The sequence below is a fragment of the Leptosomus discolor genome, chromosome 2, assembly GCF_034619465.1.
Source record: "Leptosomus discolor isolate bLepDis1 chromosome 2, bLepDis1.hap2, whole genome shotgun sequence".
NCBI lineage: Eukaryota > Metazoa > Chordata > Aves > Leptosomiformes > Leptosomidae > Leptosomus > Leptosomus discolor.
Genome location: NC_141392.1, coordinates 67468409 through 67490006, shown reverse-complemented (window position 1 = coordinate 67490006; position 21598 = coordinate 67468409). Strand labels below are relative to the sequence as shown.

At 38.8% G+C, this 21598-nt stretch overlaps 1 protein-coding gene across 1 annotated transcript in view; it reads right to left on the bottom strand.

Annotated features, from left to right (window-relative positions):
• Positions 1–21598, bottom strand: part of PTPRK (protein tyrosine phosphatase receptor type K) — a 416718-nt gene that overhangs the window by 209595 nt on the left and 185525 nt on the right. Inside the window, exons 4-5 of the mRNA XM_086461237.1 lie at positions 15848–15929; positions 13891–14006 (exon numbers count right to left, since the gene is read on the bottom strand). Of these exons, the coding sequence (XP_086317363.1) occupies positions 13891–14006; positions 15848–15929 (198 nt within the window). The remainder of the gene's footprint in view (positions 1–13890; positions 14007–15847; positions 15930–21598) is intronic.

Here is a 21598-nt window from a genome sequence, read left to right as displayed (position 1 = left end):
TAGAAGAGCTCAGTGCTGAGGTCCTGTCAAGAAACAAGCAGTACTCAAAAGCATTTCAGAATCAAGTTTGGGGGTAAAAAGCACCATCAGGCTTTCACACTGCCACAAAACATGACCATGACACACTCATCTGCCACTTCTTCACAGTTGGAACCATCCTAGGAGAGACCAGCAGTAGGATTTTTACTCCTAACAAAATTCATTCAACTTTAAATAAAATTATAACAGATACCTGGCTGTATTGTAAGAAATATTGAAACAAACCTAGCATTGAGGGATTTCACAGGTTTTCAACAGCTCTTTTTCAGCAATCAGCCAATGTTAGCTTTTTAATGCTTTTATCTGTCCAAATTCAATACCTTCTAAAATTGTACCTTTGTTATACTTAGCACCACCTATCTACCTAAAGCTAGCTGAAATAAAAAGAGAGGGGAAGAAGCTGATAAAAGAATAATGTATATCTCATTTAAAGAAAGGAGCTTAAAGAGTTCTGAAAAAAATCATAGCTGCCACAAATCACTGAAAAATTTAATCTGTCTGGAGCTCCAGGGCAGGGTGAGAGGTCAGTAAGGTAGAAACAGTTTGAGCTCTTTTGTGACCCTTTTTCCTTACTACCACTCCCCTTAAATGCTCAATTTTGATTTCAATCGAAAAACAGACCCTCCACCAAAAGTTAACATTAAAAAAAAAAAAAAAAAAACACCACACCAAAAAAACCCCAAAACCACTACAGAAACATGTATCAAGTGAACGAACGATGTCACTGCTCTCTCTCATGGATCAACCACATGGTTATTCCCCGACCAGGATACAGTTTCTGAGCACTCAGCTTTGCTCAGTCCCCAGAACGACACCATCATTTCCTTGTAACAGCATCGCCTGCTCTGCTCGATATGTAGCAAAACATGACCTCTGCGGACTTTTTTAGTTCTAATCAACCCCTGGAATGAGAAACTTCATTGAGGTCTTAAACTCTGAGCTTTCTGTCTAACACAAGAAGTGATACTGCTGAGCCACAGAATTTAATAACCCGAAAGCCTGCAGCAAAATACAAAGGGGAGAAAAAGGAGATGAGTTAATGCTGCATGTATATATTAGCCAGCCTCCTGTCACAGGCAGGAGTACTTCATAATATTCTAATACCTGAGATTTTACATCTACCCTTTATGATCATAGCATAGGCTAGTCACTCTCTCAACAGTTCTGCGGTAGATTAGTCGGGGGTTCAGCACAACTTCAAACTCACTGAAACAAGTATTCATTTTAACTATTAACACGCTTAAACAGATTAATTTTAGCTTCTGCCACTTCTCTTGCAGCAAAGCATCCATCCCATGCTTCACTGCAAGCACTGCAGGGCCAGACCAAAAAAGTACAGTGAGAAGCAAAGAGTGAAACCAGATCTCCAAAAGAAGATGGTACATGAGACGCTTCCAAAATGTACTCTCACTGCTTCTCCCTAAAACAGTCAGCATCCTGTAACCACCAAAAGCCTGCTTATCACATGGATGCTGTCTGACAGGGTGTTCACATGGCAAAAGCAATGGAGGTTCGACACTTGGAGACCCAGATCCACCACAGCACAGCAGAGGCGCCCTGTGGCAGGGACTGGCTCCCTCCTCAGCTCTGCAAATAACTGCCTCCTATTAAGAAGAATTAAGGAAGTTTGCTGATGCCTGCAAAGACTCCTACGAATGAAAGCCCTTATTGAACTTCAGGGATCAATGAAATTATTAAATTCCAATATCACACAAATGACGGGTGATGTTAAGGGCTTTATTTCGGTGCTGCTTAAGCTACAATAAAATTATTTTGTAGGAGGTGCACCTCCCCCTCCGGTTAGCTGGCTTCTCCTGATAGCAAAAGCTAAATCCAAAAGCAGGATTTTTCAAGCTACTCTTTCCCCCAGCTCCATTTCAACCAAAGGCTCTAACTCTCTGTAATGATAACCTAATATAAAACTTGGATTAGTGCCTTGAAGTAACCAAAATAAACAAACCAAATTGTACTTTCTTTCTCTCTCTCTCATGCTTGTCTGTGCCCTCCCCACAGCACGTACTGTCATAGTCACACCACAGCCAGCAAAGGGAAATCAAGCGCTCCCACTAAACACAAACTTGCCATATAATTTTTTTAAATGACCAAGCAGTATATAATAAGCAGAAGGTGTATTTTTAAATGGTGCAATAGCTGACTTGACAATATAATGCATGTAATGCAGAATGACATGTAATACAGTCATTCTCGCTCTGCTATGAAGGGAAAATAAAAATTAGAGAGTTTTCTAAAATGAAGGACTTCAATAAGTCCAGTGCTTTAAATTTGAATGCCAAGCGCTCAGTCTGCAGCAGAGAACCACATCCAAGCTTGCTGTGTAAAATAATTTACCCTCCGAAGCTCAGAACTTGCTTACTTAAGCTCATCTGCCCACTTCATGTTGAGAAACAGAGTGAATCGGGCTCCTACTTAAAATGAAATATTAATGCACTTTCAGAGTAATTAATCAAAATGAAATTTAACAAGCTTTATAGTCCTACTCCAACAACAAAACCAAGGATTCTCTTTTCTATTTACATCAGTGACTTCCTACCACTTTATCTTACAAGGCTTGGAGTAGTTGCTCAAATGTTTCTGTATTAGCATTTGTTTCCTGGGAATCCAGCTGCACAGTTACATTTTCAAAGTCTATCTTCATGTACTGCTTATCCATTAAAATATTTTTCCATCATTAAATTGATGAAAAGTTCAAAGAGAAGAGAGTTCTCACTTAAGAATAAATGTTAAAGAAAATACCCTGCATTCATTTCAGCGCGTATCCCTTACGTTAGGAAGCCATTAGCCAGTCAGAGTTCAGATGCACTGCCATGATCTCTTAATTAAATTCTTCTTTTTAATGTCAGGGCATTACGACTGATTTTAAAGGAGAGGAAAGAAAAGCAGCAGTGCTCTCTGCTTATTAGAGGGTTCCTGGTACATACTGTTTCAATTTATGTCCTGCTCACACTGAACAGAGCTTGAAAACGCTGCTCAATTAGGTTTAAAAAATTCAATTTAAAATTAATGTGGAGTTATACTAATAGGTAATGGCTGTACCCTGTGCAATCCTTCGTTCCTCCGGTCCCTTGCTGTCTGATTTGATAACCCTGAATTGCTCATTTAGGAGAGGTCACCACCAGCCAGTTCTCCTCCTTTTGTGAAAATAACTCTGGGCTTCACAAAGAACTATGTTCTGTAAACACTTGATTAAAAGAAATATAAGCATGTGGAAAAACCTCCTTAATTCTGGTATTTCAGGCATTTAAAATTATGACCTTAAATAAGTCTCTATGACTTCAGGGTTATTTTTAATTTGATAAGAACATGATTTTATTTTTATTTTTTTGCAGGCAATGAAATGAGATCATCTATATTTTAAGCAAAGTCAACAGTAAAGTCTACACAGCTTAAAAACCAATCACAAGCAAATTAACAATTAGCCTTAAATTTCTCTTTTGTCTCATGAAAGAAATCAAGCATTCAATAAAAATGAAACAAAATTTTAGTGGATCTTCCAGAATCTGAATGGAACGTGAAGCATCTAAACCCCAACTTGTCATTTAATTAGTAGAATTTAGGTGCGTTTCTAATTTTCTAATAAAAATGTAAAAAGTTATCTGCATTTCTCTCTCAACTTTTCAGGCTGAAAAGTGGTGGGGTTTGTTTTTTTGTTTAAACAGCAGTAAGACACTACAACTTACTTCCCCGCCCCCCCCGTACCAGTGATTTTATCAGCCTGGACAGCTGAACCTTACACATCCCCATCCCTTCCTTAGTGTAAACACCTTAAAATAAGTCTGCTCCACTGTTAATAATTACAGTCAACTCCGTCTGCCTTCTCAGGCTCTCGGCTGGATACTGGGATGCCTCCAGAGATCAGAGGATGTCAACACTTCGGCTGCAGTGACACACACGCTACTCTGGCAGCAGCGGACACTTCAGCTGGCCCCCACTCGCTCCCTCCTCGCCCTCACTCCTGTGCTCAGGTAGAAAACTGACCTGGAATAATAATAATAAAAAAAAACCTTCCTGGAAAACATACTGCCTCCCCAAATGTTATCATCACCAAACGGATTAGCTTGTGATCAGATTCACTGCACAGCCATGGTGAGTGGACGAGAGGGCAGTATCCATCCGGGAAGCAGGGCACAAGCCAAGAGTCTGTCTAAGCAGCTCGGTCCCCAAAGGTGCAATCAAAACTTCACCGGACAGCAGCAGGGCTGGAAGGATGCCCCCAGCAGCCCAGGGAATTACACCTCTGCTGCCCTGAGGAAAAGGGAATTTGTAAATAAAGTGCTCCAAAAGGATCCTGATTTTACTCATTGTGTAAAGGGAGAAATGTCATTTTGTGCAAGAGGGGGAAAAGGGTTGAATGTGAATAGTCTGAATGCCAGCCACTACGCGCGATCTCTGACAAAAGAGGTTTTTGAAAATAAAACAAACGTGAGGGGAATAAAACCACAAATAACTATATTTTTAAAATTTTACTTACATGTAGCTGTCTGGCACTTTTCAGCATACACAGCATACAGTTCTATGGCAATTCGGGCCAAATTTTCAAATAGAGAAAAATCTAGCTTAATAATCATAATAATTATTATTATTAATCATTATTATTTCTCATTATTATTATATTTTAACACAAACGTCTCAATGTATTCTTGGGACTTTAAAACATACTAAACATACTAGAAACATAATGCGTGACGTATATTTATTGTAAGAAATGGTAATATTTTAATTTTTCCCTCACCTACAAAGAAGAAAATGACTGAATAAGTGGGAATTTTTTTTCAATAGATTTTATTTACAAATACATGACTGAAGCCTAAGGAATCATTTCTTTCAAGCAGAACATGAACTGGAACTATAGCTTAAATAATATGCCCAGATAGTCCTATCATTATCTTAGTATACAAGAAGGTGAAGTAGCAATTTCTTTTGATCGATTTTTAAGAGAAAGCATGCAGTTAAACTTTTTTTTTTAAGTAGGAAATTAATACAACTTGCTTTAACTTGCTGGCCTCCCTACACAGACGGCAAAACAGATTAAGATTCTTTTCCAATGAATGGCACATTCATTTATTAGCAGGAAAAGCAACACAGATTTTCCCATGGAAACATATACTGAAGAACTTGAATACATGTGACAAGCCAAGTTTTCTCCTGCATACTGCACTGCAGTACAGAAAAATCCATGATTACTTTAAATGTCTTGGTTATACACACTGTTGTTACTCAAAGTTGTCCACTCTGAAGTAGCTCAGTTTCTCTCAAGATGCACTGAACCTCCTACTGAAGAAAGCAAGGGTTACCATGACATAATCTAATTGAGTGCTATCTGGCCTTTCAGAGGTGGCAACCCTAATTTATCTTATTATAATAAAATCCATCAGAGGCAAAATAGCAAAATTCATACTACGGCATCCCTGGGCATAGCACTATACAAATAAAAACAACACTCGTTTTGTCTGGACATTTTAAAGCCTCTTATTTTGAACCTAACCTAACACATGCCACAGAAAAATAATTATTAAGAAGAATAAAATAAAGAAGCTTTTCAGCAAGCTATAGTTCTTGAATGCAGTGTTGTGAATTTTCAGGAAAAAAACCAAAAAATCCATAATTCAAAGAAATACAAATTCTGGACACAGTGATTAAAGATCTATATCACCTCGAGCAGTGCACGCTGAACTACAGTATTCATCTTGCAGGTCAAAACAAAAAGTCTGATTTGTTAGAAGACATTGACAGAAAAATGTTGCAAAAACCCCAGCTACTCAAGACCAACACCACACAAGACTACTCTCTCAAACACTTCTCAGCAAACGATTTTACCCTTTTCTAAAAGCAGCCAAGTATACCAGCTGCTCTTATTCTGTAAATATATTAAGTCCTGCAGCTATTTGAGGAAACTAGGGCCTGAGGTATTAGGCTACCTACCACACATCACATTGCAGAGCAGGAGACAACCCGAATGCAGGTGTTAACAGACAAGGACTCACAGGACTCAATTGTCAAGGAATTGATAACAATATATGGTTTTATAAACATCATCTTAATTTCAGGTGTGTCATTTATAAGGGTTTAAGCCACTGTCTAGTTTAGGAAATACTGCCGGGTGGAAAAACTTCCACCACAGCTGCTCTAGCTGTAAACTACAAAAGGGCAGGAGAAGAAGACGGCACCCGGTATTAGGGGTGGTGAGAGAGCCGCCCCCTAGCACCACCGCGGGCACAGGCAACGGCAGCCGCACAGGTCCCCCAGCGCCTGATGCTCCAGCCCCCACGGCAACAGCAGTGTCCCTTGGGAAGACCTACAAGGATGACAACCCCAAAGGCTGCTGTGTAAACTAAATGACCGGTAGCTACGCAGGCTGGAGGACTTAGTTAACTGGGGCAGAATTAAATTAAAACCAGGAGGATTACAGTATTTCATGTTGCTGAAACCTAAGATGACCGGGCATCTAGGGAGAACTGCCATATTTATCTAAGACGCCGATAAATTGAGGAGGGAGAGAGGGAGAATGGTTCATGCAGGGTTAAATGACACAGATAGCATCAAAGGTGAATAGAGTCAAAAAATAGGGGAAAAAAAAACCTTTGTGAAATAAACAAGTTAGAAGGAGATTCTCAAACACAAAATTATGAATACTGTATTTTTCATTGGTGAATATTCTCTATAACTGTGTCACAGTCAGCAGTGCGTGATACAGAATAAACTACAAGCCAAGTCATTTACAAGGAGCTTGATATATCACTTCAAGGCAGCTTTTCAGACACCTTTGAAAAAAAATGTTTGGAAAACCAAAATGTCTATCACAGAACATAAATATGATGAGGTGAAAGTGCAGTTACAAATAGACCAGTCATTGCAAAAGAGGAGCTCTGTCCTCTGTTCTTCCCTATTCTGTTGCTCACTTTTAAAAATATCTTCTCTATAAGTGAAAGCAGCCAATGATGAGACGGATGAAGGAAATGAAGTTTCCGAGCAAGACTCAAGTGCAACAGAGAAAGAGTTTACACGCTGCTTGGCCATTGTTAGTGCTCAAAACAAATGTAAGATGATGTAAATTTAAACTGCATTTTACTAGCTGAGGAAAGAAGGTTTGGTATAGACAGCTCAATTTGCTGTACAAATTAGTACTTGTTTTGGGCAGATGACGCTGATGAGCCAGAAAGCCTGCTGTCTCCCCTGAGGCTCCTCAGAAATTCACCCACCATTCCTGCCACCCAGGGAGAAGAGCAAACTCAGAGCGATTGGTCCTCTCTCCTCCCACAGCCTCCACGCAACATCACGGCTTTGACTCCTCTTTAGGGCAAGCAGGCCTGACTTACTTATTTCAGTTCAACACCAAAAAGCATCCAACTTGACAGTTGACTAAAACCAAAAAGGGGATCAAAAATTTCCATCACAGTTCCACAGCTGAAACCCTGCAGGTGCTAACAAAGCACCTTCTCTGAACTTCCTCTAGGCCCCACAGAAGACAAAGGAAAATAACAAAGCTTCTCTAACATTCAGAATGTACTCAGCTTGCCTTAACTTTCTGGGGTCATAAAATTTGTGCAAACCAACAAAAAACATTCTTCAAATGTAATGGAAAATGGTGAATAGGCCGGTGCACTGTAACAGCAAGTGTTTTATCATCAAGCTAAAGAACCGTTATCTTAACCAGTTAATTAACTGTATCAAAATGCAATGGGATCTCAAATGGCAAAGATACATCGGAAAACTATGAAAAAAATCAAAGTAGAAAAACTCATGCAAAATACGTAAAACGAAGTGAAATTGTACGTGATTCTCCCATTATAGATACTTTTTTTTTTTTTTCCTGAGACTAAAATGAGCCTCCCAATGCTTCACTACAGCTAAATGGTTTACCCCAAAGGCCCACAGCCCATACTCAAACCCTCCTGCTGAATACTGATCCATGCCTTCACCTTTTGGGTACAGTGGGAAAAAAGGAATTACATGGCACAGTCACCTTCCTTCAAGAGGGAATACTGTCCTGCCAAAAAGCAAAACAAAACAGTCAATGTTATGTCCCTCAACTGCCTGCCAGAGGCACAAATTCTCATATACACTTTCCAGTGTATTATTTCAGGAATTTAGACTGGTCCTGCACAATGATCTGCCCAAATGCATCATCACAGGATACCATCTGCATGTGCCCAGTCCAAAGACTCATTAAAGAGCATGTATACACAGTTATCTAGGAAGAAAAATGAATGCTAATATCAAATCACATTCGGTGGGAACCAGCACCAAAACCCAAGATGCTGGTAAACAGGGCGTTAAGAGTTACGGCAGTTTCTTCAAGAAAGGGAGTGGGATACGTCCAGTTGTTTGAGCCCGAACAGACAACTGTGCAGACGCTCGTTCATCCTCTGGTAACAGTTGGTACCGCTGGGAGGTCAGCCCGACTCCATTGTTTTTACAGCAATTTGCATTTTATATTCCATAATGCTTTTTAATTTCACTTTTTCAATTATTACTCTCAGGCAATTGCTTTAATTATCTGTTATTCCACAAGGAACGACATTTTCCTCTGGCAGAGAGAGGGGCTGCATCAGACCGCATTAACGCTGACGAGCCTCTCCACGGGCGAGCGCGGGGCTGCCTTGCCAGCCTTGGCAGCCCAAGTGGAGCGGCGGTTAGCCAGCACCCACAGCTATTGCTGACAGATTGGCCCGCTCGCCACCGCTCTGATGGCAATCTGCACAGGATTACCAGGCGTATTAAACTTTTAAATGCATGCGGTACCCCCTTTGAATTTCAGATTCGCCAAAGCAAATGGTATCACTGCAGACCGTGGCAAAACACATCCGACTGCAAAGCCAGAACAAGCCGCTTTCCCTAATCCAATGCTATGTTAATGCAAAGCTCAGCAATGATGGATGGACTCATTAGTGCCGCAGTTATCGCCATCTGAACCAGGTGCCAAGACATATGGTTTAACAGATGTTCTAGCAAAAAGCTCTATTCTCCGCACCGTGCAAGTGTCCAGTTAAACCGGACATCGATAAGACACTGAAAATCGTATTGGGCTTCTGGGAGCCACAATTGTTCGCAGCTCAAGAAGCCGTTAAACACAGCCCGATTATGCAAAAAACCCTATTGCTCTGATACCCCAATTAGATCCACAGAACAAATGCTGGACAATAAGTACACTGTTTTCTGGAGTCTTTGTGTACCCAAATTTTATTTATTCTACTCAGTCAATTGTATTTCTCCACTGTCTTAGTAAAGAAACGAAGCTTAAAACCATGGAAGCTTTCTCCATACAGAAATCTCCAAATCAAATGGGCAAACAGACACCAATCCCCCGTCCTGCATTTTCATGTTTAGTATGCCCTGTGTACACTGTTCTTTCTAAATGTTTAATACTCAACACACATCCATCCCGAGGATTAACGTGCAGAAGTGACTTGTTTGCAAGGTTATTTATTGATGTAACTCCATGGGAATGCACGGCATTTCACAGGGAAAAAAAAAGAAACGAAACCCAGAACAAAAAGGGGGTGCTGTTTATACTAATTCAGCAAATCAATGTGCACAAAGCAGCAAGGTGCATCAAATGTTAGTAAACGAAAAGAATCCTTATTCTTGGTTTCTTTTCAAAGACAGACAACTCATAGGCTTTAGAAAAAAGAAAATCAGCAGGAGTGGGCAACAAGAGACCAGTTACGACATCTATACACGCTATATTCAATCTTTTGAGATTACACATACAGTTATGCTCAGCTCCTACAGGAAAGATTTTTCAGCAAGAACTTCTGCTAACTCCTGAAACTTATAAGACAGCATACTAAAGCATAACAGGTGGAAAAGCTAGGTTAGCACTCTGGGGACTCCTATCACACAACCTAACTGCTTCAGTGTGTACAGTGGCACCAAACTACAACTGTTGATGTGTGATGTATTACAGTGGAACTTTTAAGAAGAGGGGGAAAATACTGAGAAAACAAACCCACAGCATTATATTCAAAGGGGATGGCAGGCAAAAAAAAGTAATACACACCAAGACTGAATGCATTTCAGAAACATCAACGCTCACTTTAAAGAAAAACTAAGGACTTTGTAATTTACTCAACACTTGCCAATAATTGCAGGTCATAAAGACAATCCTTCAGCTCAGAACCATAATACATTAGAGAGTAGATTAGGTTGAAAAGGTAAAGAACAAAAAACTGAGAGCTGCATTTCTGTCCTGCTCCCACACCTACTATTCACAGTCACAAAAGGTGTGTTTCAGATCTTGTTCAACCAGTTAAATCTCTTTATCCGTGCAAATATTTGTTTCATATTAATGCAGCTGCAAATTTAAAGACTTCTGTTATCTTTACTGCTTATCTTTCAAGGCCAGAGCTCTGACTGTCCCAGACCTTGAGTAGGGCTGCAAAACATAGGGAGGGGGTACGAAAAAAAGGGACAAGAGACCAGATACAATCTGAAAACAAACAAGAGCAGAATCTGCAGCCAAGAAAGTCAGGAGAAGTTCAATTCAATGTTAATTCCTATTTGTCTGAAATGTTCACAGACGTACATTTATAGAAAACAGAGTTGATTAAAAGACTGTTATTACAGCAGTAAACACACAGGAAACAGTGTACTGAAACGCTGTGCCTATTTTTATCCATTTTTATTTTCAGACACACAAAGGTCTGTGCACCTAATTAGATATTCACTGAGAAAACATAAGCATGGGAATGTGCATGCACATAGCTCATGTAGCATACGATCAGGGCTTTTTTCCAATAGCTAAAAAAAAAAAATAAATTAAAGTTTACATAGGACACTACAATGAGACATGCTACCGAGATTCACTTTTACTTCCGTTCAGGTTGTTTCAATCTTTCCCTTTCTCTGCTTCTAACCAAACATCCCCATCTTTTTCCACCTGCTGGTGCTATTTATGTAGGTAATTCAGATATGAATTAAGCTAAAAAAAAAATAAAAATCAAAACAATTATATTAAAAAAACCCACACACAACTCAAAACAAACAGTCCTCCACACCCCCAACAACAACAAAAATCCAATTTGGGCCAAAATCTTTTTCAGGCAGATCACTTTCCTGAACCGACTTACTGGCAAGCTGCAAAAGCTCCAGTGTCAGTGCAGAGAGGGATGAAGAGGGTGAAGCCAAGACTGCAGCAGTTCACGCAGAGTCTGGCTGAAGCGGCTGTGGGACTGCACGACTCTGAACACAGAGCAGCATGGCTGCTATTTTTTCTTCTCCTGCTTTGGAATTTACTTTAGCCCTTGTCTGAAACACAGGGCTGGGAGAGCCAGAGAACACTGGTAAAGTCTGTAACGAAATCTGTGCCTGCACATCTCTCTTACTTCAATGCAAGCAAATGAGATCTTAGATCATTCCAGATACAAAAAGCCTGATGCCCCAGATTGCACCTCGGACCTTTCCTTATCAAAGAATGTGTTTTAATAGCAAATTGTTTGCTGCTTTTTCTTACCTTTTTTTTTTTTTTTTTCTTTTTCCCAAGGAAATACCTTTTCTCTTTCAATATGGACATAACCAAAAGCTATTTTCTTTAACACAGTGTACTTGGAAAGTGCCTTCTCCCTCCTGCCCCTTCATTTTTCATTTTTACACTTTTTTTTTTTTTTTTACTATTTTCCAATGGCCTTTCTTGTTATGAGAAAAATACATTCCTAGAATGTTTCAGCTCAGGGCTTTCAAAAACAATTACTTCGGCATTTGATTTAATCTGCTAGCTCTTCCTTTCTGGGTATTTGGGCTTTATGAATCCCCAGTTTGGTCAAAGGTTAATGTCAACCTTTTACAAGTCACACTCTGGAGCCTCACGAGCCCATACATCCACCCCAGGTTTTAAGGAAAAGTAGTAAATTCACTATTAGCTGCACAGGATAGCAGTAACTTGCTGTGTTATCTAAGGAAGACAATTCAGAAAGGGAAAGTTGCTGATTCATGATCATGTCGGGCAAGCAGGGTGGAGGGGTGGAATGATGAGAGAAGAAGGAAAAAATGGGTCATCTTTAAATCAGTGAAAATTTGGCACTGTTTAAGGGAAAATAAGAAGGGGAATAGCAGTTCAAGTATATGATTTTAGTAGCAAGGTACCTTTAAGAATATCAAAGTACTTCATAAGCAAAATACTTCATAAGCACAAGCAAGCAGTTATAACCTCAAAGGTACCTTATCTTTCACACTGTGAGAAATTACCACATCTGTGATACACACACAAAAAACCAAACCACCCATGAAGTATACGGAGGAACAAAACCTATGTTTTCTGAGTTGTTCTGGCTGCTAACTGGACTTCCCAGGGGAGTGAAAGGGATAGGGACAGGGAAGGCTTCCAGCTGGCCATGTCCATCGGGCCTTTTCTGACCCATAATCAACTGAAGGTGGTGCTTCATGGGTTTGCTGGTATGTTCCTATTGCTATAGTCCTGCCTTTGATACAGCAAAACCCAGCTCCATTTCATTTTGTGTGCTCGATTTGCCAAGTCTGAAATCAAACTCCTGTTCCTCAATGAGTGCATTGTACATTTGGTCAATTTAAGAAAGTTACTACTCAAAGACATGGAGTACAAACCACTCCTACGGCTATGATACCTTTTCACTAAACGCAATACAGTTACTGCTAGATTTGTGTTCCTTTTTTAATGTTGCAGCATATTTGTCCAGTAACGTATTTTGAATATCGGAATTTTTCTAATCTCATTCCATCTATTAAAAAAATATTTCTTTAAAATTTTAAGCTTATCACATGCCAATATTCAACTGTTATTCAAGATCTGTCAGCTCCACTTTTAAAAGAAAAATCAAAAAGACTGAAATAACCGGTTCATTTTAAAGTACGCTTGCCAAAAAAATAGGGAAAGTTCTGATTATAGTTCATTTCAAAGTACAATGTTTCCCAAAAAGTATATATACCTTACAGTTCTGAAAATATATAGAAATACACATTTTTTAAAAATCAAGTTTTAAAAGGTACCTTTAGAAAACATTCTAAAGGAGTGTTGGTGCTTAAGGTTTATACATAAACTAAAGCATACACATAAAGGTACACACATAACTAAAGTGATTTTTTAAAGCCCTTATTAAGTGCCAAAATTTAAATTTTTTTTAAGGGGCAACTGTGAAACTTTGCCATCCTTCTACTTCACTGATGGTCTTAAAAGTAATCCCATCCCCACACCACAAAGCTAACCAGCTATTTTGGGGCAATGGTGGTGTTAGCTTCTTTTTTTTTTTTTTCTTCTTGTTTTTTTAGTGAGAATGGTTATTTTCTGGTTTTAGTCATCTCTTACATTTTAACATACATACTACTCACAATTACACACAGATAAAAGTTGAAGTCCTTCCTATTACAGGGACAGAAAAAAAGGACGTGCAACAGTCATTTTATGTTGTCCAATAAATATGCTGCTGAGTAAAACTGGTATGTAGACACAATTACAGCTACATCCCTCCAGCCACCTGGCTAGACAAAGAATTGGTTATAATTTATATGATAAAATAATTTATGACAGCTGTGCTACATCTGTGTTTTACTAGATCCCAAATGCCTATTATCTGCATTTAATAATAACAAATTTTGATAGAGGATCTGATTTACAAGGAGAGAGGGTCCCCAGTACCTTAAAGACAAATCCTTCTCCCCTGCCCACACCAGTTGTTCTAACTTTTAATCCAAACTTTTTAACATTACAAAATTGATTACAAGTTTCTCCATTTAACAGAGATAAAATTGTATTTAAACTAAATATTTTACATGCAGAAGAAAAAAGGCTTAGGAATTTAAGTATTTCACCTCTAGAAAGCAGCTTGTCCTCTAGCCAGCTAGACTTGCATGAGTTGGCCTTACCTGGAGCCATAACTTGTTATTCACTGCATCTCTCCCCGTAGCAATGCATTGAAATGTAGCATTCTGCCCTGCATTGACCTCTACATCCCCCAGCCTCAAGAAATGTGGAGATTTATCTGCAGAGGGGGAAAAACAAAAATTACAAATAATGCTTATTGCTAAAAAAGGTGTCAATAACATTATCATCTCCCTGAAGATGCACACTGCAAAAATCTTTGGCTAAACGACAGAACCAGAAGAGAGAAAATTATTTATCTCTGTTCAAGAAGAAAGAGTGCTTTCAGTCCTTTCCCTTTTCCCCCGGTGATTCTGCTAACTTTATGTTATACATGAGTTAAAGTCTTTTAAAAACCAAAGCCAAGTGAAGGAGATCAAATGCCAAAATGTTAGCAGCTCTTAAAAAAAAATATCCCAAAGACTTTTGATTGTATGACAGTCATCACACTGTGAACAACCCAATTAGCAGGATACTGCTCAGGCAAAGAGAGTGATACTATTCAGATTATTTGCAATGTAACTCGGAGCTCTGTTTTACTAAATTAAATAATTTGTGCCATTGAATAGAGTATCTCAGGAGATGACAAATCTATTTCCCACCCTGACAAAGTCCCTAGGAAAGCTCACTGGCATAACCACCTGAAGGATTTATTAGACATAAGAAAGCTGACAGACACATTTGAGGAATGGCACATTACACAGCTCTTGCCCATCCCTTTCTCAAGGCCTACCAATGAAAACAGTAGCTGAACTGTTTTTTTTTTTGTTTGTTTTTTGTATTTTTTTAGTAAGCATAAAGAAAAGAACAACACACAGGAAAAAGAAGCAAATTGGAACAAATAGGGTTTAAGCATCAGTAATAAAAAAGAGCTTATCTGAATACTGTATCGTGCTGATAATCTGCTGTCATGGCTGCACCCGAGTGCCTTTTGTTTTGGCACTTAAAAAACAACAAAAAAAAAACAACACAGAAGAAAAAACACGAAAGCCAGATACTGAATCCAAGCAGAGCTTTGCCAAGTACACACATCAGATAGCTGGGCTGGCTGAATAGTAAAGAGGTAACTCACTCAAATACCCTGTAAGCTTGGTAGTCCCTGAGAGCTATGGTCCTAAGAGGTTTGCGGTAGAAGAAAACAAAATGTGAGGTTGCCATTGCAACTTTATTATTTTGCATCATTTTGCAAATTTGGGGGAGGGGGTTGTTATATCTTGATCATTTCAGAAAGCAACTAAATTATCAGCCGTGAGGTACATTACAATGAAATTACATTTTAGAAAGGGGATGTCTAGGGGAAGATCAGAAGAGTTGAACAGAACCAAATTATCAAAATAAAGCGATAACAAGTGACAGAAGTCCACAGCAATAATTTCTTCCTCACAATTTTTATTTATAGAATAGAACATTCTCATTATCACAACTTGTGTTCGTATGTGTGTAATTCTTCCCCAGGATTAAGAAGGGAAAAGCAAATATAAATGCCTGAAGTCTGCCCACAAAAATGAAACAACAAAAAACAATCTTTCAGTAGTTCAGTAGCCAGAAGTCTTTTTTTTTTAATCTGTTGTTTCCATTAAAAAAAAAAAAAAGCACACACCATGGGCATGAAACCTGATAAACCTCCTACATGCATCTGCCAATTCAGTTTTCTTTAATCAGTGAGTATACACATTAATATTAAACCCCATATTGATTATGCACACTGACTATGGTATCACTAAAAAGACACTGAAGAATTTCTGCTTTTGTTTTCCTGTACACTTTACTTCTGGCAGATAAAGATTTTACCCAGGTAAATCAGTATTGCAACACTACATTTACCCCTGGAAGCTGCAACAAAAATACTATTGAAAGAACAAAGAACATCGCTGAACAAGTGATGAAATCTCAGCAGTCTACAGCAATATCAAATATGTCCTGAAAAGACAGAGAAAAATGCAGCTCTTCATCATTACTCACCACAAGGGTAACTCAGAACTTGGATGTCATCAATGGCAATGTACCCATTTCTCCCATCTGAGACTTCAGCTTCAAATATTACCTGTCAGAATGAAAGAAAAAAATGTTTACAACACTCATTTCTACAGAATTCCCATAGTGGCAAGCGTGTAGATACAAGACACATTGCCTTTTTCATTTAGTTGAAGTTTGACGACTGAATGGAATATTTATTACTTAATGTATTGCAGTTCCATACCCATTCATATACATGACTTGCTTTGGATTTGCTGCTTATGGCACACCAGAAAAGCATGTTTATTACCTCAATTAACAGCATACTGCTTTCACTCCACTAAATGTATAAACATGACTCAATTCTGAAAAACACCATTACTTTCAGACAGGTTGAACATCACAGCACACAACTGACCAACCAATTTTAACAAAATTGGTGTTCTTGGCAGGGGTCACCATACAGTCCACAGTCTCCTGTAACCTATAGCGTAATTGCACAGGAAAACATGCTGCAGCACAGAAATAGTGCAGCACTCCCCAGTGGCAATGAAAAGAACAGCTGTAGCATGAGATTTATTTAGTAGATAACTTCATTAATTCTTGCAAGGCAAATGGGGAAAATTGCTGTGCATGAAGGAAACGGAGAGATTGTCTTCACATCCAACTTCTTGACCCACTCCAAACGGGCAGTAACAACAAAGAATTGCTCTTGGACTGCTCCAGAGCAGAGAGTTGTCTTTTGCTACAGATGTAGCAAAACACCACCAACTGACCAGAATAAATTTCTTGTCAAGATTCAGACTTCTTTGTAAGGAAAAAAAAAAAAATAAAAAAAATAAAAAAAATCAATCATTAAAAAATTTGGGGAAAGTAAAAGAAAAATAGAAGGGAAAAAAAAAAAGGATGAAGCATGAATATCTAAACTAAAAGGAAGGCAGGAAAGAGGAAAGCACACCAGCAAAGACTGAATCAAGTGATATGAGAAAATCTTGCAGTCATGATTGTCCAAAGTATTTGTTGGGGTCTTCTGTGCAAGACAGGCTTAGAGCAAGTCAGCTGCTCTATACATAATCTTTTAAAGTAGGTTACATCTCTCATTTTTGTGGACAATGTAGGAGAGCGGCAAAGGCAATGGATTAACAATCCAACATACCCTGCAGGTGAGTGGGAGAATGCTATCCCTATCAAGTAACTTTCTCAGATCTTCTTGCTGGGGGATCTGCACAGACCCTTGCTAGGAAATAACGACCACTGGACTCTACAGCCTCAAGGGAGTCCTGGGAGCAAGTCGCTCCCAACTGCCTTCTGAGCTCCTTTTGGACCTCTCATTCACAAAAATGACCCTCTTCAGCAAGACACCTGGCATTTCTGCAACTTGGCTCTAAATGCTGCATCAGGAACACTTCTATGTGCTTACACTCCACTCACTCCACTTCCTCACCTTCACGTGCCACCCAGACACGCGGTGCAATTTATCTTCCCACCAAAGGAGGCAGGAACCCCAGGTGGCCTGTTTATACTCAGAACTAATGCCACAACCTCAAAGGGAAAAAAAATAAGGAAAACTTCCAAGGAAAGGTGGATATGGACACGTTCATGATGTGGTTGGCAGTGTTGCCCAACTTGTGCTCTGACTGCAAAAAGAGGAAGCCTGTGGGGCACATATACTTTGACAGCACCAGGCTACAATCCCTCTTCCAACTTCTCCAGAAGCTCTTGCTGAGGTTCCACCCGCAATTCTCTCCACTTTCACTGTTTAATTTACACGCACTGCATTTAAGCTGCTGAAACCACAACATTCTCTGCCATATCCTCTTGCCTTGGCCAACAATAGCTTGACAGAAAGGAATTTAGTGTCTGGGGTCCTACTTTCACTCTCTTGTCCAATGACCTCTCTGAACATAGCAGTATTTCGCAGTGCCCACCAGCTCTTCAGGCATCTTCAGAAATCTGGCACTTGTCCTCAGTAAGGAATATCAACATGAATATCTTCAGTTCTTTAATAACTACACTTGGATTCATCCTCTTTTTTTTTTTTCCCCCAGCGGTTGTACAGTGTGGAAGAAAAATAACTCCGTCAAGAAACAAATATTATAATTAAAAGCATTCTGACTGACCAATTGCTTTATATCACAACACATTTCTATCACATATATGAACAATCATTTTGTTTCTCAAAGTTCAGTTAAGAACTTTGAGCATCAGTGCTAGACACTGGACTAAAATTACACCTAGCCCTGACCTGAGTTGTTATTCACTCATTTGGAAGTAACTTAGATCCAGCTCCCAGAGAAGCTTGGCCTCATGTAAATGTGTCCTTCCCCTGTATGTTGATACCTTCCTACACTGGGGGCAGAGGGGAGAAAGTTACCCTTTTTGGGACAGAGCTGGGAATGAATTTACTTGGCTTTTTTTCTACCTTTTCCAGATTAATTTAATTAATCCCCACCCTCCAAGAGCAGGAAGTTATCAAAAGAAAAGAAGTTAAAGGGAAAGAGTAAGATGAAGACATGGAGATGTGTGAGAAGAAGAAAAAACAACACAATAAAAAAAAATACATGAAGAAATACAGAAATGCAGGAAGCCTACAAAATGTTATAGGGAGTAATGTTTATTAGGTAAGTAAAGGAAAAATAAAGTGACTAAAAAGACAAAGATATCAGACCTGAGATATCACATATACAGTGCTAAATTATTTATTTACATTCGTCATTGGTATAAATACAACTATGAAACATTCATAACTGTAGACATTATATAGCAAAAGGTGCAGCTCTTAAAAAATCTTCATCAGGCTTTAATTTGATAACACCTGTTCACAGTTATAATGGGAAATGCAAAAAGGGAATTGTATATATATAGGTGAAAACAGTAATTTAAAATGCTGACAAGTCAGACCAAAACCAGAGGTAGCTCTTTTCCTCACATACACACAAACTACTTGAGAACAGCAGCTATTCCTTTCACCAGCAAAGGTTTATCCTAACAAGACATCAGTGCTTTGGGAGCGAATTCTGCAGTTAGTCTGTACTGCTGTTCAGTTTACAGTCCTAGAAAGAATGGCCAACCTAGAAAAATAATTCAGATTATCACTCTAGCCAAAAAACCTTAGTTGCCTGGGCAACTATAATTGTCCTTCCACTTATTACAATTCAATTGCATGCTCATCTAGTGAGCTTCCCAATTCCTTTAATAGAGAGGAGAGACTGTTTTGAGGGGATGAATCAGGCCTGCACAGAGCAGGGCTGTAGGGACGGCTATTCTGTTTTGTTTGTATCAGCGTCACTGCAATGAGAATGGGAAATGCACAGGTAATTCAAATGTTACTCAAGGGTATTAGATTTGATTCCTGATTTTTCTACGCAGTTCCAAGGTGATACTTAAACAGTAGTTACTTCTCCAAATAACATGGCATGCCCTTGTTTACGAAGGGCCTGCATTCAGATGGAAGTGAAGGTGCCGTCATAACTCCCTAAACCAAACTTACCTCTATGTATTTAGCCATCCCTAATGCATCTCTTGTCCATGTATTGGTCCACTTTCCCCCTAAAACCATGCGGGCTCTTAGTGAACAGAGTATCATTTGTGAAAACCCGTGGGTTTACTACCGACAGCATTAAGAGCCATTTCCACTTGTGTATTTTGTACCTGGCTTCCTTTAAATGAACCAAATCAGTGACAAATTGATCTCAACCATCCTGCTATATTATTCACAACTTTGTAGTCCTCTATTATGTGTCTCCAGGTAATTTTGTCTCAAATTTCAAGAGTTCCAGATTATTCAGTCAATCTCATATAGAAACCATTAGCTTTTCTTTGATTACCCTTCTTATCCTTTTCTAAAGTTCTTTCTAAGTGAACTATATTCTTTGAAGTTAATGAAAGCAGAGCTGGCACACAGTAAGCAAGATGTGGGTGAGTCGTAATTTATACAACAGCATAATATCATTATCTAATTTATACTGAACTTCTTTAACCATCCTTAACACTTTTTTTGGACCATCACTGAGCTCTAAGATGACATTTTTATGAACCCCATGATCTTGCTGCAGAGAGCCAATGTCAAGCTCCAAGTCCATCATTCTGTGTGAAATTAGGATTTTACACAGTGTGCATTATTTTATATCTCATTATCTACACTAAAATGTGCCTGCCATTTTATTGCCCAATCACTCACATTTGGTGATACTGCGATGGTCCTTCTACAGGTCCTCACAATCATGTATTGTCCTTACTATTCCAAAGTAGCTTTCACCTACAAACTTTTGTCTTCAAAATGTTCTCTGGCCCCTACTCTGTTTCCTTATGAACATGTTGAAAAGCACAAATCTCTAGTACGCCTTGGTGACTACTTTTGGGCACAATGACAATTTATTCCTACCTTCTCTTTTTCCTCTTAAACAATTATCTACCTATGGAAGTATCTTTCTTTTCATAGAATGGCAGCTTAGCTTCACTACAAGCTTTTGTAGAGGGACATGATCAAAAGCTTTTTGTAAACCAAACTAGCCTGTATCAATCAGATCACTTTTATCTATATGCTTGCTGACCTCTCTAAAGGGCTTCTAGGTTGAAAATTAAGCATATGACGTGCAACATACTGGAAAAAAAAAGAAAAAAAAATCTAGTTGTTTTGTGACAGACACTGCAAAACAGCACATACTTTGTTTTCGCATCCCAGCTCTAAAATGCAAACGATGACAATCACTCTTCATCTAATATTATTCCAGAAATAAACGTTTGTGAACAATATATACTGAACAATATGTGAGTGCAACTGAAAAAGTAGCAATTATTACAGCAGAGACCGCTGAAGTGATTTAGTTGCTGAACTTTAATGCTTAAGAAATACTCAAACCTTCACATTCCCAACACAGCCCTAACATTGCATCCTGTAATCACTATGAAGACTAAGCCTGCACTTGCAGGAATAGACAAAATATACATCCTAAAGACTGGCCTCACCAAATTTTTAATTCTTGTCAGGATCCAAAAATTCAGGTACCCTCATTATTAGCTCGTTTGAGGCACTGATCAAAATAAGCATTCCCAAAGCATACCTAGTCAATTAAGAACAAAGTGCAGTCAGGGAAGAGGGAGAGCAACTCTGTAGCCCAAAGCCTACCCTTAGAACATAATTCTCCCTAGATTTTGTAAAAGCTGTTTTCTTGTAAACTGTAAACCACCATCACCAAGCAGGGTATTTTCAGTAGAGTTTGAGAGGTTCTTCGTCCTTCCTCTGCTTGACTAGTTCTGACTACTCACGGTACCGAAGAAGGAGAGAATCTCCCAATTTTGACAGCAGTCCTGTCAAACCATCATATACATGAAACAAACATCCATACATCAATTAGACAGAAGTCAGCATTAAAAATTTTAGCTAAAACAGAAACGTAGTGTTTCATTTTTTCCTGCTAGGCTCTAATACACATCGTTAGAGAGCTGAAAAGGCATTTAAGATGGAAATAGAAAGGAAAAAAAAAAAAAGGAAGAAACAGTTAGATCTTGTAATTTCCATAGAGTATTCAACTTGCAACACATCTTTGTTCAGCTATAGAAGGGCTTCTGCTAGCTTAATTAGCTGAAATTTTACTTGTAAAGAGATCAACTCCAATGCTTAGTGGAAAGGTGTATTAGGGAGCTGTAAGCAAATAGAAGGTATCATATCTGTTATACATTGCAGCACAAAAAAAAAAAAAAAAAAAAGAAGAAAAAAAGAGAGAGGGAACTTCAACTAAAGTCCAGAATTACTGG